Genomic DNA, 18,912 nt, shown 5'->3' on the forward strand with positions numbered 1-18,912 from the left:
CCCCCCTTCCCCCCCCGTTTCTTCCTTTCTCTCCACTGCTCTCTTGCTCTCGTTTCTCCAGACATTCAGCACCCCTTTTCCACTCACCCCGTCTTTTCTCTGAACTCCTGGAATCGTCATCTTTCCCCCGCTCTCGGAACCTGACCCATCAACCCCAACTCTTGGTCCTCTTATATCGGGTGGATTCTTGCCACAGTCCTTTCTGACCTGCTGTCTTTTTCATTTCCCCAGCACCACGGCACAGCCTTATTTCTTTATTTTCTACATTGGGTCTGAGACTGGATGGTGTTTTCACTACGCTGGGCCATACATAATGCTTTCTGTCAAACCTTCTACAAGTTGTGTCAGTAGCAGTAGTGGGGTGAATTGACGGTTGTATTTAATAGGAATGCAGGTATTCACTCCAAGATAAGGCACCATGCATCATAAGTAGGGTTGTCAACTGTGGATCTGTTTTTCACTGGGTGCTTTAAAAAAAAAAAAACACAAAAAAAAAAAAAAACCTCAACTGTGCTTTTCTTTCTGCTGAATGCCATTTTGACCCAATTGTGTTCTGTTGCAGATCAGAAAAAGAAAATGGTTTATATATGGCTGTCACAAACACATTTGATTTCTGGCTTTCTTTTCTGAAGGCAGTTGATCAGCCCATTTTTAGTGAATAATTATGGAATTTATTATCCGTTAAGCCTGTGATGCAATATTGGTAAAATGTGCTCTTTAAATGTTGAAGTTTACTCATGTACTGCTCTCAGCTGAAAACAGGAAAGTCTTGCAACAGGTTATGTTGATGTGGTTACCACTTAGAAATAAGCAGTTGAGGTTTACGATTGTTTTGAGATGTTTTGTGCAAGAATTTAAATTTCATGTTCTCTTAAAATTGCTTTTCTGATATGCTTTTATTTGTCTTATTTTGTTCTATTCTATAGAACAGTTGTAAATAATCTTGTGTAACTTCTTAATTGATATGTAATATTTCAGCTAGTAGTTTAATAAGCTTAAGAGTTTAAATTCTGATGACCATAGCACTATTTTGCCATTGAGAATAAAATGGATAACAGTTGGTGTTCAGTCAGCTGAGACTTGAAGGTTTACCTCCCTGCTTCAAAAGTGAGATCCCAAAACTTGAGATATTGAACATCTTTAAGAGCATCCATATAATATGCAAGTGATGAGTATTAATTTAAGCACTAAGTTGACCATTGTACTAGTAAACAATTAAAGATATGTGGGTAAATTTGTAATGAAGCAAATTTATAGTTATTGGTGAGGGAAAAATCTTTTTTCAATTTCTATTAAATGTAGTGCTTCGGTCAAGTATTTCAGCAAATGTGATGGAAGATGTTATTGGGCTCATGTTACGATTCAGTAAAGCAAACTTCCAATAAATGTTGAACTTATTGTAAGCATATTAACTTAACTTTTGTTTTCTATTCTCTTTTTAGGATCAGTCATCCTAAACCTTTGCACGTGATCTTTGAGCCTGTCTACAGATCATCCTGAGAAATTTGCAAACATTGCAAACCGCTGGGATGTTGCCGACAGACTGTTGGAAGTAACAAACGTGGTTGGGTTTCTCCCACTCTCCAGTTCAAATTTCTTTGCATTGCCCACCGTCTGGAAACTGGAGTATGGGCCGAAGTGTCAAAAGTGGTTCTGTCAGCAGCATCAGCTCTAACTCAGACTGTTATGGACAATCCAGTTGTGGACCCAGAATACATAGCAGTTGGTGAATGATGTCAGGAAGTTTGCAGATGTACTGGAGCATTTGAAAGAAGCCTTCTTTCAGAAGGTGGGTTATGTACATAACGTTGATCTCTGAGTTTCTTAAGGATAAGCTTGATTTAGTAATTTGAAATATGTAGCATTGAGGTAATGGTCAACCTCTGCAGGTAACAATTCAACCAAAACCAACAAAATGATTATTTTGATTTATTTATTATTGTGTTTATTTCTTATGAACTTGTAATGATGAACATTTTCTCGTTAAACGCAAAACTTGCTTTCGTTCATGTAGTGCGTTAATTCTTGTGTAAGCGTTCATAAAATTAGCTTGGATTGTCGACTTTTCAATCCCTGAAAATGGGCTTTACTGAAAGCGTGATACAGAATGGATGGGGGGATCGGTGCAGGATAAATGGTGGAGGGGGGGGGGCTTTACTGAAATCTGCTTTGAGGAAGAGGATCATATTGAACTGCTGTAGTCTTTGAGTGGTGAACATACCAATATGTTAGAGAATATTTTGTTTGGCAGTTTTGAACAATGTTGATTAAATATTAAAATGTGAATGGTGTCGAGTTAGAGCCAGTGCATGCATTTGCAATGTGTTTTAAGTTGTGTATTTGGTCGGTGCTGCTGAAGAACAGTTTCTGCAAGTTATTTTAATTCAGCAATGTAGGCAAAAGAGCACAAAAGAAAGGTGAACGGAGAGAGCATTTCAGTATTGTTTGGTGACTTTATAGTTTGCTCTCTGTCATTCTTGAAATTGTATTTAGTTAGGTATATAAATCATTGTTATATGTTGTATGTACAATTGGTTAATAATTGAAAAAGATTTATTTTGGGCATCTTGTTTCAAAGTCTTCCTGTTACTTAATATAGTAAGGTACACAAAAATGCTGGAGAAACTCAGCGGGTGCTGCAGCATCTAGGGAGTGAAGGAAATAGGCAACGTTTCAGGCCGAAACCCTTCATCTGAAGAAGGGTTTCGGCCCGAAACGTTGCCTATTTCCTTCGCTCCAGCATTTTTGTGTACCTTCGATTTTCCAGCATCTGCAGTTCCTTCTTAAACACTTAATATACTAAACCAGGGCTCGAAATTAACGGTTGCCAATGGCCACCTAAAGTCCCACCCGGCTTAATACTGCAGATGCTGGTTTATACCGAAGATAGACACAAAAAACTGGTATAAATCAACTGGTCAGGCAGCATCTCTGGAGGAAAGGAATAAGTGACGTTTCGGGTCTGCGGCAGCGACGGCGGCTCCACCTCCTCCTCCCACACCCCGCCCGCCCTCATAGCGGCCGCTGCATGCCACTCCGCCAACGGCGATAACCGCTTTAGAAAGGAACCCGCCCGCACGTTGAGGAGGGAGGAAGGGAGAGGCCTCCTTCCGCCGTCTGAAGCACCTGCACCGCTTGGCCCCGCACCTTCCTGTTGGCTGGCGGAGGGAAGGCGGTGGCGAGGAGATCCCAACTGCCTCCCCTTTTGGCGGTGGACAGGGATGGCCAAGGCAGCGGGGCGATGATGCCGGTGTTGTCCGAGGAGCACTGACCTTCCTTCCTCCCCACCTCCTCTGCCCCTTCCTCTCCCTCTCTCTCTCTCTTTTGTACGCCCCCCTCCACCCCCTGATCCTGGGACCCCCTCCTCTCCATCCCGTACTGATCCGCATTCCCGCCTCTATTCAGTCCTCGCTGACATCCCCTGTTCTCCCCTCCCCATCTATTCATCCTGCACTGATGTCCCTATCCATCTCACATTGATTCTCCTTCCACCACCCCCCACCCCCCATCCATCCTACACTGACCCCCCCCCCCCCCCTTCCCATCCATCCTGCACTGCACCCCCCAATTTATCCTGTACTGACCCCCCCCATTCATCCTACACTGACCCTCCCCCCTCCATTTATCCTGCACCGATTTCCCCCCATTCATCCTGTACTGAATCCCCCATTAATCCTGTACTGATCCCCCTCCCAATTCATCCTCTACTGATCCTCTCCATTCATCCTGTACTGATCTCCCCCCCCCCCATTCATCCTGCATTGATCTCCCGGTCCATCCTGTACAGACCCCCCCCCCCCCCCTCCATTTATCCTGCACCGACCCTCCCCCCCCCCCCCCCCCCATCCATCCTGTACTGACCCCCCCCCCCCATTCATCCTGTGCTGATCCGCCCGCATTCATCCTGTACTGACCCCCCCCCCCCCCCCCCCCATATTCATCCTGTTCTGACTCCCCCCACATTTTTGTTTGGAAGTGGAAAGGAATAATAGAAATTGCATTCAATGCAATGTGTAAAAATAATTTAGATACTGTATTATAATTTTGCTGCATGTCATTGTGGTATATCATGTATTGATTGGTGAATATGTTTAGTTTGTGACTTTATTTGAAACAGAAATAATATGTGAATGCTTCATTGAGCATAATTCCGACTGGTAACTACGCACTTCGTCCGAGCACATTATTGCATGAGTCATGCAAGCCATCTTAAATGACCACTGTCATATGGCGACCTAAAAAGCTGCCTAGGTTGCTTGGCTGGCAACAGAGAAAAAAAGTTAAGCGAGAGCCCTATAAACACTTGAAAGTTGCATTGATGTTTCCCCACATATTTCTGATATGGGCTCGTTGAGGGCCTCTTCTCCTACCAGGCTACCTGATGCTCGATGGGTAGTCAGCATGATCCTCTTTCTTCCGCCCCTTTAGCCTCTGCTGACCCCAGCTAACCACCCCCTGCCATGCACATTCCTGACCCTTTCCTTCTCATTCTCTCCTCTCACCACCCCTCTTCTTTCTTACCCCCCCCATCACCCCAGTACATCCCTTCCCATCCTTCTCTTCCCTCCTCTGACCCCATGGCCTATCTCTGTTTCAACCCTTGCCTATCCCAGACCTCCCCATTTTCTCAACCGAGCAGTTTTATGGCGTATCTGCATTCAGTCTGCAGTGATCATCTTGGACTTGTGGTTGCATGGCATTTTAACACTCTTCGCTGCCACGTTGACCTGTCTTCCTTGGCCTCTTTTCAACTATGGAGAAAGCCGAGGACAGACACGACGAATGATAGCTTGCACCCGAATGGTATGAAATTGGGAAGGTTCACACCACTGGTGGTCTCTTCTCGCACTTGGTTCATATCTGCCCATTATGCTGGTCACCTACCAGCCTGTAAACCTGCTACCCCTCCTCCAAGGATGGGTCAGATTGGAAGTGAGGTGAAAACTGAGAGATAATGGCAAGCTGCGACTGAACTGAGAAATTCGTAAAGCAGCTATCCAATGGGTGTTCTATTATTTGGGAGCCCATATTGTGAGTAGCATATGTGGTGTACTAAATTGAAGTGCAGCATTACTTGGAACCATAAGGGGTAGCTGAGGCAAAGGATGGTGAAAGTGCATATTTTGGGTCGTCTATGGTCGCATAACAAGAGGCGAGGTATTGGCGGAGATGAAACAATATAAACTGTCTCAGCTGCAATGGTTTCTTTGAAGTTCCTGGAATGGACTATGTTTTGTAGTGAAGTTGATGTAAAAAATGGCAGAGGATAATAAGAATATGGTGGCCCGTATGGTGAGGTAAAAGAACAAAGAGAAACTATCCTAGTTCTGGGAGGAAGAATGAGATCAGATGTGTGGGGAATGGTAAGGATACAGTCAGCATTCGACAACAACAAAAAATGTAAACTTATCAGAACAAAATGGATGGTGATCTTGCAAAACAAATTGCGAGAAAGTGTACTTATGGTAGGTGTGAAAGTCAATGGGCAAAAAAATTAGAATAAAATGGATACGGTGTTTTGTTCATGTTGCTTTTTTCCATTCAAATTTGATATACCACAAAAAGGAACTAATTATATTAAAGGTACACAAAAATGCTGGAGAAACTCAGCGGGTGCAGCAGCATCTATGGAGCGAAGGAAAGAGGCGACGTTTCGGGCCGAAACCCTTCTTCAGACTGATGTTATATTCATTCAGACTAACATTATATTAAATGTTTTTATTATTAGCTGTCTGTATGTGAAAATCACAAATTGCAATGTGAATGTATAAAATTTCAGATCCATAAATAGTTCATAATGATTGATTGAATAGTAAGGGTGTAAGTGGTTATGAGGAGAAGGCAGGAAAATGTGGTTGAAAGGGAAAGATCGCTCAGCCATGGTTGAATGGTGGCGTAGACTTGATGAGATGAATGACCACAGACCCTGGTTCAATATTGAATCCGGTGCAGTCTATGAAGCTTGTATGTTCTCCCTGTGATTTTGTGTGTTTCCTACAGGTTTTCTGGTTTCCTACATTTCAAAGACATTCTTGTTGATAAGTTACCTGGCCACTGTAAGTTGCCCCTTGTGAAAAGGTGTGCAGTAGGATTTGGGTGGAGTTGATGAAAATACTTGTATTCTGTTTTGTCTTGCTGTCCTTTCGACCTAATCCCAGGCTTATTTCTGACCACCTCAGTTTTTCCAGCTTCCTCCAATGTAGACTGTGGCTTGCGTTGTAGCTGCACCACACTACCTTAACGAGCCACAAAGCTGTCTTTCAGTTTCCTGCCTTCCAGCCTGTGTGTGTTGCTTTCTACATTCTTGTCTCCCTCCCATAGACCTTCAAGGGGCTGTCCCACTGTGGCGACCTTATTGGCGAGTTTAGATGAGTTTAGGAGAGTTTGAAAAAATGTCATGTTGAAGACCTCCTTCGACTATTTAGAAGACCTCCTTCGACTATGTTGAAGACTAGCTTTGACGAGCTTCGGGAAAATTGGACACCGAATATTGGAGAGTGAAGACGACCTCCTTCGACTACCCACGAATAACATGCTGACCTCCTTCGACTAAACCTACGAGTAAAAAAAGTATCGTTTTTTTTTTTCCCATGTCGACCTTTTTTTACTCGCTGGCATCTTTCAACATGTTGAAAAATACGCCGGGACCTAGCTGAGGCCTCGTGTATGCGGGGACTACTCTCGAGCATGAAGGAGAGTTACAAAGACCTCCTAGGACCTCGTGTCGACCATGCTGCGAGTTTGAGTCGAGGGCAAACTCATCTAAACTCGCAGATTAGGTCGCCGCAGTGGGACAGCCCCATTAGTCTTAAAACCTAACTGCAAAAAAAGGAGACTAATGCTTTATTTTCAGAGCTGTGAGGAATGTCTGACAGCATTACAGACATAGGCTTGATGAACTGAATGGCCTTCGTAAACAAAAAATGAATATATTCGATGCATCAAGCTTTCATCTTTATACAAATATTTTTATTGATTTGAAACTAGAAAATGCAGGACCTATTTAAAGGCAATTATACCAGCAATGGGACGTATGATTCTAACTTGGGCAGTTCAATAGTAGCTCTCAAATCTACAAATTCCACCTCCAAATGCAGTCGGTGCATTGGAATCGTTGACTGCTTCCCCGACAGTGCCGTTGGGGAAGGAGATGAGGATTTCAGTGCCTACACCAAAAGAACTACAGCATTTCAAGAAAGCAGGTCACACACATTTTCCAAAGGATTATAGCTATAATTTTTGTATTAGTTTATTATGGTCACCTGTACCAAGGTACAGTGAGAAGCTTTTGCTTGTGTGTTATGCAGTTAAATCATACCATACATAAATACATTCAAGCCATACACTATTACAAGTAGTGCAAACAAAAATACTAAAATGCAGAATGTAGTGTAACCGCATTATAGTGGTAATTACAGAGAGACTGCAGATTTTTGTTTAAATAGTTCAAGATCTGCAGTGAGGTAAATTGCAGGGATCACTGGTCGGCATGGACTCAGTGGGCTGAAGGGCCTGTTTCCATGCTAATCTAAACTAATTTTGTTATAGTAATGAACTGTAAATAAATCTGGACATAGTTGAGGCAGGTTCTATAACAGCATTTAAAAGACACGGGAACAGGCACAAGACAAACGCTTCTGGATGAACTTTGTTCAACCAAACAATTATACTGCAAAAGTCCTTCATTGGTTGTAATCTAGTGAGTTAAATCCTCAGGATGTGAAATGACCACATTAGTGCAAGCCGATTTTTCTTCTCTAATTTTCGATTGCTAATTGCAGGGATGAATGTGCCCAAGTGTCATTTGATGTTTTATAAATATTCGCAATCTTAAAATCAACCTATGTAATGTCATACTTGGTGTTGACTAGATAATAAACATAATAAATCCAAGATGTGTGACAGATGGGGTTAATTCACAATTGTAGTGCATAATAATAATAATAATAAATTTTATTTAATGGGCGCCTTTCATACAAAATCTCAAGGACACCTTACATAGTAATCGGAATAAAAACATATAATCGGAGTAAAACAAGTAATTAAAGACATCACAATGACACAAATTAAAAACAGAATTCAATCCAAAAACAGAAAATCAAAAACACAGTGTGAAGAGGGAGCAGCGGCAACCAATTCGTGCCAGCGTCCACTCTCTCTTCACGGCAGCCATCTTGGACACAGACCTACAAGACTACAGTTAGACAAAAAAAAAATCATCCCCCCACAGTGGATAGCACTGTGGAGGAAGGCACAATGTCCAGTCCCCACCCCATGATCACCCCAAAGTCAGGCCTATTGGGGCCACCGCAGTTGCCTCTACGGAGGCCCGATGTCCCTGGCCGTTCTCACCGGGTGGTCTTGCCCCGGCGTCGGGAGAGTCCTTTCGGCGGCTGGGCCACCTGGAACGGCCGCTTCTTGGTTGGAGCCCGCGGCTGCCGAAGCCGACAAGGCCGCGCCGGTTTGGAGCACCCAGGCTCCCGTTGATAAAGTTGGCGCCGCCTCTACGCACGCCGTCTCTCCGCACGCCGCCTCTCCGCTCCGCAAACCCGCAGCCCGGAGATGTTGCTCACGGCGGTCCAGCTCGCCAGAGCTCCAGCGCGGCGACCCAGGCAAGGCATCGCCCGCTCCGCTCCAGCGCTCCAGCGCGCCAATGCTGTGCCGCCACGCAGGCCGAGGTGCTGGGTGGTTCCCGCCAAGAAACGGCGCTCCAAGCCCGCTGGTAGGCCACGACGACGGGTCGACGGGCAGCCCGGAAAAAAGGCTGCCACACCGACCAGGTAGGGACCTATAAATAAAGTAACACCTACCCCCCCCACATTAAAAGACCATATCCCCTACAAACAAAAAAACAGGACTCACTAAAAACTAAAAAAAAACGAATTTAAGACGGACGGCTGCTGCTAGCAGCCGTCCACCAAGATGGCTCCTCCTCCTCATAAGCTGCATCACATACCAAAATAAGTCCATCAAAACTGCATTGTTGTGCTAGTGGGTGTATCTCCAATGAGGGACATGGTTACTGGAGATTGAACTAATTTAAAACGTGGGTTCAAAGTAAATTTCTTCCAGAGGCTGATGAATCTTTGGAGTTCTCTACCCTGGAGAGGTTTGGAAGCTAGTTCATTAGTGGTACATAAATAGGAAGTCAGTAAAACTCTTAAAGGTCAGGGAACTGGGCACTACGGGAACTGGCACAGATGAGATGAGACTTGGGGCAAATGAGCCATGATCATATTCGGGTGGACTTGAGGGACTGAGCATTGTTTTGCGTTCTTATGTACTGTGCTAGAACTTTAGAACTTTTTACTTCTATTCCTTCTACTTAATTTTCATGTTTCCTGTTCAATATGGATTATTCTGTTTTTTCAGGCTGCGGAAGTTTAATAGACATTAATGTTGCATAATGCACAATATAAACTTTTAAAAATGTGCTTCTGTAAACCTCTAACATGATGAATACATTTTTTTAAATTGGCATATTAATCTCAACACAGCATTTTCTTTAGAAAAGCAATGACATTCTGGAATCAGTGATGTTGGTTTTTAAGTTTAAAATAATCGGCAACCAATCAGAATGAAGGTTCATAACTGAATAATTCCACACAGATCCAGTTTTGCATCACCGTGAGCTCTGCTTATGTATTCTCTTGTGAGCAAAGCAAAGATTTTGGCTGAAATCATGCCTATTTCTAAAATGCCAAATTTAGACTCCCATCGAAGGGATCTACATGAGTCGCTGCCTCAAAAAGGCAGCCAACATTATCAAGGACACATACCACCCGGGTCACACTCACAATTCACTCCTGCCATCTGGAAGTAGGTATAGGGGGCTGAAAGCTGTAACATCCAAGTTCAGGAGCAGCTTCTTTCCCACAACTGTCAGGCTATTAAACACTAAAATATCCAAATTGGCTTCGAGCTACATAGACTTGGTGGCATATTTTTGACTGCACTGTTATTGTTTGTTTATTTTTTATACATGCTGAACTTTTTTTATTTGTTTATTATGGGTTTTACAGATTATAATGTTTACATATCTGTTGTGCTATTGCAAGTAAGAATTTTATTGTTCAGTTTTGGGATACAAGACAAAACACTTGACTCTTGACTAATGGTTCAATAGTACTTTGTCACATGTACTAGGGTACAGTGAAATTCATTTTTGCATACAGTTCAGTACAAGTATCACTAAGATGTTTCTTTGTGCTTATGTATAATGATACTTGCACTGACTGTATACAAAAATGAATTTCACTCTACCTTGCTACATCTGTCAATGTAAATGTACAAGATAAGCAACTCAGTGTATAGTAGTACACTGAGACAGTATACAGAGCTGCCAGGTTTGGTACCGTTTTCAAATCCCAGTTCTAGGTGTATTCTCAACCCGCCCAAGAAGTCCTGTTTTCTTTGCGATGTTGCAGGGCCTGCCTTGGCAAGCATCGCCGATGGTGTCCTCTATGCTGCTGCAGCCCGTGTCCGGTCCATGTGCTAGGCCTCTTGCAGCGTCGCTCAGTCCAACTGAGCCCCAAGCTGCTACAGGGCCTCCCGCAGTTGGGGCCTGCTTGCTGGTCCTCTGTCTGATTCCGACTCCCTCCTCTCCAGTCCATGGGGCATGCAGGGGCCGGGCTTAGCGGGTTCTCGGTTCTGCAGCGGGCGACCCAGGCCTGATGTTGGGTATGGCCGCGGTACGCAGGGGCGACCTTCTGCCGCTCGACTAGCTTATCAGTGTACTGGTGATTCTTGTGTACGTTCTTTATTGAAACCTATTGACTGTACCTTAAACCACACAGTTGTCCATTCAGTATTTTCTGTAATAAATCCAAATTTCTGCTGTTTACTGTGCAACCATTGCTCGAACCCCCCCCCCCCCCCCCCCTTGTATCCCCTATCGTTAAATTTAAATGAATTATGCAGGATAACCCATTAAACTCTCACAGAGTTGTGAGTCTGTGGAATTCTCTGCCTCGGAGGGCAGTGGGAGCCGGTTCTCTGGATACTTTCAAGAGAGCTAGATAGGGCTCTTAAAGATAGTCATGGGAAATGGGGAGAAGGCAGGAACGGGGTACTGATTGGGGATGATCAGTCATGATCACATTGAATGGTGGTGCTGGCTCTAAGGGCCGAATGGACTACTCATGCACCTATTGTCTATTGTAAATGGTGCAGCAAATGGATGTAATTTCCATATGTAAGAAGTATTCTAAACCAGGCATTGTAGTCTCAGGGTAAGAGGTTAGTCATTCAAGATTGACATAAGAAGAAACTTCTTCAGTTGGAGGACTAAAAATCCTTCAGATTACTTATAGGTCTGTGGATACCAGATTATGGTGCATATTTATTGCTGCAGATAGGAAAGTGACCCGGAAATCTTTCCTAAGAAATCTTTCTGTAGATATGGTAGTAGAAATGGTGATGGAAGAAGGGAAACTCATAGGGAGAAGTTCTTGAGAGGTTGGATGTACTTTATTTCTTGATGGGATGCATCGTGATGGAAGTTAAGGTGTAGGATAAACTACGATTTTCCATCTCCTCATGCAAAGGAGATGCATGAAAAAGTGGAGCAAGGGCCTCTCAAGCACCCACATGCTTTAGTTTATTTTCAGCTGCGTGGAAAACTTTAGGAGGAAAAAAAGTTGGGCACCTGGAAGAGTTTAAAGTTCCATGTGAAAATCGAGAAAGAAAATGAGGCTCATGGAATAAAGGAACGAGTTAAAGCATGCATATCTGTGTGATGTAAGAACAGAAAATAGAGTAATTCGAAGTGAAATAAAAACTAAAAATGCTGGAAACACTCAGCAAGTCTGGCAGCATCTGTGGAAACGGAAATACTGTATTTAATTGACATTAAGTGTTTTCTTTAAAAAAAAATGAAAAAAAAATGATGGTGGACCAAAAGTCAGTGGTAAGATTATATACAAAAATGTGTGGGGCAGGAGTTGTGAAATTATGGCCAAATTAGTAATATACAACTGATAAACAGTGAGGGGTGTAATAATAAATTACAATGGTATATTGTTATTGCTAACAGATTTGAACATACAAATGGCAGATGAAATTTACTGCAGAGAAGTGTGAAGGCACACAGCTTGGCAGGAGAGGTGTATCAGTTTCCAAGAAATTTGACCCATTTTGTACCTGTCTATGATGGGTAAATTGAGCACAACAAGTGTTTCCTGTTGAAGCCCTGCCCATGCTGATATTTGACCACTACTTTTGTTGCGATTCACTTTATCATGGGCTTTATTTCCCTGTTACCATTCCTCGGCACCACCTCCAACCCTATCTCCACTCAATAGATATCATTTTAAAATATAAAAATACGTCCCATGTAATTCTCAAATAACATTTAGGAATGTTACAACATTTTGAGATTATAAAAATCAAGCCTGTAATTTATCCCATCAGGTAAAGCATAAAAATAACTTTAATTTGATACCTAATTCACTTTCATATCTTCAGTATTAAAAAAAAGTTGTGGTCATTTTCATACTCAAATCAGCATCTTGTTCCCTATTGCTTTTCCATTGACTTAACACAAAAGCTGTGATCGAGGACAGTCAAAAGCCCATAACTTTCTTAAAAATTAAGAGAACTGAATGAATTTTTCAGTTATTATAGATTGAAGCATTCTGAAACAAATATGAAACCTCTTATTTGGATGACCGGAAATTAAAGCATATAATTAGTTATTTAACTAATTGTAGCTAATTACAAAATTGACCGTTGTGATGGAAATAGTAATAAACACCCAGACTGCCATGAAAATTCAAAAATGTGATATTCTCAAGATCAGAACTTGAATATTATTGTATTATATGCTGTAAGTCCGTAACAGATAGGTAAAGAAATTACAATTTCTAGCAAAAGACCAAGTCTTTATGGAGAAGATCAGTTGCTAGCTGGTACATTGGCATATCATAATCAGTAGCATCATCATACTTCTCAGATTGTAACCAATAAGTAACTCTGTACAAGGTACACAAAATTGCTGGGGAAACTCAGCGGGTGCAGCAGCATCTATGGAGCGAAGGAAATAGGCGACGTTTCGGGCCGAAACCCTTCCTCAGACTGATGGGGGGTGGGGGTGGGAAGAAGAAGGAAAAGGGGAGGAGGAGGAGGAGCCCGAGGGCGGGCGGATGGGAGGGTGGGAGGAGACAGCTAGAGGGTTAAGGAAGGGGAGGAGACAGCAAGGACTAGCAAAATTGGGAGAATTCAATGTTAATGCCATAGGGACGCAAGGTCCCCAGACGGAATATGAGGTGCTGTTCCTCCAATTTCCGCTGTTGCTCACTCTGGCAATGGAGGAGACCCAGGACAGAGAGGTCGGATTGGGAATGGGAGGGGGAGTTGAAGTGCTGAGCCACCGGGAGTTCAGGTAGGTTATTGCGGACTGAGCGGAGGTGTTCGGCGAAACGATCGCCCAACCTACGCTTGGTCTCCCCGATGTAAATCAGCTGACATCTAGAGCAGCGGATGCAGTAGATGAGGTTGGAGGAGATACAGGTGAACCTTTGTCGCACCTGGAACGACTGCTTGGGACCTTGAATGGAGTCGAGGGGGGAGGTGAAGGGACAGGTGTTGCATTTCTTGCGGTTGCAACGGAAAGTGCCCGGGGAGAGGGTGGTGCGGGAGGGAAGGGAAGAGTTGACGAGGGAGTTGCGGAGGGAGCGGTCTTTGCGGAAGGCAGACATGGGGGGAGATGGGAAGATGTGGCGAGTGGTGGGGTCACGTTGGAGGTGGCGGAAATGGCGGAGGATTATGTGTTGTATTTGCCGGCTGGTGGGGTGAAAGGTGAGGACCAGAGGGACTCTGCCCTTGTTGCGAGTGCGGGGATGGGGAGAGAGAGCAGTGTTACGGGGTATGGATGAGACCCTGGTGTGAGCCTCATCTATGGTGGCGGAGGGGAATCCCCGTTCCCTGAAGAACGAGGACATTTCCGATGCCCTGGTATGAAATGTCTCATCCTGGGAACAGATGCGGCGTAGGCGGAGGAATTGGGAGTAGGGGATGGAGTCTTTACAGGGGGCAGGGTGGGAAGACGTGTAGTCCAGATAGCCATGTGAGTCAGTGGGTTTGTAATGTATGTCGGTCAGGAGTCTGTCCCCTGCGATGGAGATGGTGAGGTCAAGGAATGGTAGGGAAGTGTCGGAAATCGTCCAGGTGTATTGGAGTGCCGGATGGAAGTTGGTGGTGAAGTGGATGAAGTCAGTCAGTTGTTTGTAGGTGCAGGAGGTGGCACCAAAGCAGTCGTCAATGTAACGGAGGCAGAGGTCGGGGATGGGGCCCTGGTACGTCTCGAACAAGGATTGTTCAACGTACCCGACAAAGAGGCAGGCGTAGCTGGGGCCCATGCGTGTGCCCATAGCTACGCCTTGTGTTTGGAGGAAATGGGAGGAGTCAAATGTAAAGTTGTTGAGGGTGAGGACCAACTCCGCTAAGCGGAGGAGAGTGTCAGTGGCTGGGTATAGGTTGCTCCTCTGGTCGAGGAAGAACCGGAGGGCTCCGAGGCCATCCTGGTGGGGGATGGAGGTGTAGAGTGACCGGACATCCATGGTGAAGATGAGGGGGTGAGGGCCCAGAGAGTGGAATGCGTGGAGGCGGCGGAGAGTGTCTGAGGTGTCTAGAACATAGGTGGGAGGGATTTGACCAAGGGGGATAGGATGGAGTCAAGGTATGTGGAGATGAGTTCGGTGGGGCACGAACACGCAGAGACAATGGGTCTGCCGGGAGAGCCGGGTTTGTGGATTTTGGGGAGAAGGTAAAATCGGGCCGTGCGGGGCTGGGGAACGATGAGGTTGGAAGCTTGGTCAGGCAGGGCGTGGGAATTGATGAAGTCGGTGATGGTGCTAGAAATGGTGGCCTGGTGCTCGTCTGTGGGGTCATGGTCCAAGGGTAAGTAAGCGGAGGTGTCCGAGAGTTGGCGCGTGGCCTCAGCTTTGTAGAGATCGGCGCGCCAGACTACCACGGCACCTCCCTTGTCGGCTGGTTTGATGACCCAATCTGGGTTTTTGCGGAGTGATTCAATGGCAGTGCGTTCAGAGGGGGAAAGATTAGAGTGAGACAGGGGAGTGGAGAAGTTGAGGCGGTTGACGTCGCGGCGGCAGTTCTGAATGAATAGTTCCAGAGCCGGGACTTTATGAGGGGGGTTCCACGAGGAGGGGGTGTGTTGGAGACGGGAAAAGGGGTCATCATTGGGGGGCGGGGACTCCTTCCCATGGAAGTGCGCTGTGAGGCGGAGACGGCGGTAGAAGCGCTCCAAGTTATGGTGGGCGCGGAACTCATTGAGATGGGGACGGAGGGGGACAAAGGTAAGACCTCTGCTGAGGACAGACCGTTGGGTGGGGGAGATGGGGAGGTCGGGGGGGATGGTGAACACCCGGCAGGGGCGGGAGTGGGGGCCAGAGGCAGGCAGGCGGGTAGACTGGGGACGGGGCGATGTGTGGGGGGGGGGTGGTTGTGGGTGTTGGAGGAGTGGTGGGTGGTCAGGGGGTGGGGGGGAGAGAGGGCTGTAATGTGGGTGGGGAAGAGCGGGGGTGACATGGTTGGGGGGGGATGGGGGCGGGGCAGTGGAGCAGCCACTGAGGTTAGCAAGGCTGGGCAGACGGGCGCTAGGACCCGGTGGAGTTAAGTCCAGGAGAGTGGGAGTAAGCAGCGTGGAGGCTGCAGGCCCAGTGCAGAGTCCAGGCTCCAGGTAAGGCGACGGCTGTGGGTTGCTGAAGGGGATGGAGTGGCGCGGGTCACCGGACCCGATGGTCGGAGTCCAGTGGCGCGGGTCACCGGACCCGATGGTCGGAGTCAACTCTGTACACCTTGTTTTTCCTCAACTTTTCAATTTTGGCATTGTAAACTACAGGTTTTTGGTCTTCAAACCATGCATGTTAGGCCTTTCTGCCTACTACTTTCCCATTAAGAATGTCCTGTAGATCCAAATTTGGAGTAGTCCAAATCCAGATAATCTCTGCGAATGCTGTCTAAATCACTCTTGCTGGGCATTTGGATTGACAATGTTGCATTTCTTCTTTGGAGACATCTGTTTAAAATGTAAAGAAAAAAACACTGAACAGCATTAGCAGAAACAAGTTATTTGCAGTTTTAGAAAAAAAGGTAGAAATTATAAAGTTAAACGCTAAAACAAATAGTAAATACGCAACAAAAAATTCATATTCATCAGTTTCGTCAAATCAATTAAATTCATCTAATCAATTAAATTCATTTAATTCAATTACTAGATCTAAACATCTATACATTTCTTAAGAAAAGGCTAACATTTTTTAATAGCCTAAGTATCCAAATAACAGACTGATCCCATTCACACAAGAATTCACAATATACGATTTTAAAATCTCACTTTGTCATGAATTTATATTCCAGATGTTTAATTCACATAAATTAATCCAGAAACATCCACTCTCAAGATAATCAAAATCATTATTTTTTGCACAATGCATTTGATTAAAACTGTGCTGTCGATATTTAGTATGAAAATATTGATCATGGATAGACAATAACACAAAATATAGGTGATTTAGATGTTCTTATGACATGATTGTGCAAAAAAAAAAAGAAATTGAATTTCTTGAGAGTGGATGCTTCTGGAATGTGATCGATTTGAATGTTGCCGTTGCCATAAATTTAAGCCCATATCGGCAGGCAAGACATGGCCCATTTGTATGTGGGCCTAAATAACAATTTTCGCATCATAAGATTAAGAAGCCACACCAAAAAGCAAAATAATATGTTAAATAAACGACATACCTTTTGTTTTGTCCTGATATTGCGATCCGTGATGTCGAAGGCATTTTTAGTCGTGTTTAAGTTCAATCCAGCGACGCAATGGTCCTGCAAATTTTTATTTTAACTGGGAAGGGAAGCATGAACGATTTTTCTTCATCAGCTAGCAGCCCGAGGAAATCCCTCTCTGACAACCAATACAAACTTGCATTTTAATCTTCTCCCCCCCCCCCCCCCCCCCCCCCCCCCCCCCAAAGCCTCCGGAATCGCACGCACAGGCAGTGGCAGAGCTGGAGCGCCGCTGATGGTAGGTTTTGTAACAACGCTATAACTTTCATGGGTCTGACAGCCCTCTGAAGGTTGCAAATTTTCTGTATTGTGAACTGCAGCTCTCAGATTCCTTCAGGCTCTCAAGGGCAGGGCGCAATAGCTCGGCTCGGCTATTACGGGGTCTCCTCCAAGAGACCCACTATGCTTTACTCCACACTTCCTGCTCCCATTTTTTTTTTCTGCCTTCTTTACCAGTTTCCCCCACCTCTATTCCCTTCCCACAGGTCGACTGGAATGACATGCAGCTGCAATCCTGGCAAGCAGCTGGCATCTGTGACATGTGCAGGTTGGTTTTAATGCCCTTGAGGGGGATGAAACCACCAGAGAATGAATTTCTAATATTTGCCATTCTGTTTGGACTTTTTTGGGCTTTTGATCAGCACTAACAGAATGCATTGTATATGCCGAAATTCCACTTTATAGACAAACTGGTTAAATAACACACTTATAAGCAGTGTGTGGGAACACGTTGTAAATGGTTATGAACTTTTGAAAGTGGCAGGGCAAGTTGAGAGTTTGATTAGTTTGGCCTTTGGGATCCTGAACTTTGTAAAGAAAAGTTTGCATTCCCATTCCCTGCCCAATGGACCCCTCGCTTTAACCTGGGGGTATGTTTGTAAATGTGGAAAAAATAAAATGATATAAAATAGGTACATATATATTTGATTTATTTTGTTTTTTCTTTGACCTTAGCGAGTTTTTTTCTGAATTAATTCTAAAGTTGTTGGTGATGCACTTTATGTTCTGTATGTATTTAATGACATTTTATTGGACATGTTTTGAGAAGATTTTGCCTGTTTTTTCAGAAAATGTAAGTTTGCATCAGTTAGCCCATGAACGTCTCGGAGAGCTGTTAAGGGTTTTAAAGCTGGTGATTAGCAAACATCAGTCATTGAATTCGGTGGACATTCTAAGTGCCACAGGGACAGTGATTTCTAAAGTAAAAGGTAAGACTGGGCATCTAACTGCATTATATTAAATTTTGAGAAAAATATGTAATATGGTTTAGCTATGTTAAATATAAATTTCTGTATTCTGTATGCAAGCAAGAACTTTATTTAACTATGTATATTCTAAATTTTCTTTGAGCTGAAGAAAGTTGAGCTTTCTTTCAAACTAGTCTCCTGTGTTCTTGCTTCAGTTTTTAGTTTTTAGAATAGGGTTCCTTCCACATCCTATAGATGTGCCGGTTTGTAGGTTAATTGGCCTTTTTAACAAAGAGTTGTCTCCAATATGGAGGGAGTGAATAGGAAAATGGGATGACATAGAACTAGTGTGACCAGTTGACTAATGGTCAGTGTGGACCGAAGGGCCGGTTTCCATGTTCAACTAAAGGTGCTGCTGTAATAATTTCATACATGAATTAGGTAGCTCATCTTAAAATAAACATTGTGTGCCTTTTACTGCATTATACATTTTCGTGTCTTTGTATGTGAAAATAGCACTACATTAAAGGGTGGCTGCAAATGTTACTCGACATTAAAACAAAATTAAAAACTGCAATTGATGAAAAGAGAATTTTTGTAAGATAAAAATTCAAAGGAGAGAAGTATTCCTCAGTTAAAATAGCACCACCTGGTGGGTTTGAACACAATTCATGAAATGTGGAATTTGACACATTTGAATTATAGACAAAATATTTAACTTGACTGAATTTGCCTTAACCTATTTTCATCCCTACCCCCATTGTACACAATTTGATCTTAAATATTCTTAATGCATTTCACTGGTTTGTCACTAACTCTCTTGCAAATGATAATGGCAAACAATGCAATCGGTCTCACTGACATATCACATGCTATACGTGAGGAAATGAATGCATTTCTAACAACTGCCGATTGTCTC

General features: G+C 44.1%; 1 protein-coding gene across 1 annotated transcript in view; it reads left to right on the forward strand.

Annotated features, from left to right (window-relative positions):
• The window catches only part of arhgap29 (Rho GTPase activating protein 29), an 87,472-nt gene that overhangs the window by 31,444 nt on the left and 37,116 nt on the right, over positions 1 to 18,912 (forward strand). The window contains exon 4 of the mRNA XM_033027824.1: positions 17,874 to 18,014. Within this exon, the coding sequence (XP_032883715.1) occupies positions 17,874 to 18,014 (141 nt within the window). The remainder of the gene's footprint in view (positions 1 to 17,873; positions 18,015 to 18,912) is intronic.

The sequence above is a fragment of the Amblyraja radiata genome, chromosome 10 (assembly GCF_010909765.2).
Source record: "Amblyraja radiata isolate CabotCenter1 chromosome 10, sAmbRad1.1.pri, whole genome shotgun sequence".
NCBI classification, from domain to species: domain Eukaryota; kingdom Metazoa; phylum Chordata; class Chondrichthyes; order Rajiformes; family Rajidae; genus Amblyraja; species Amblyraja radiata.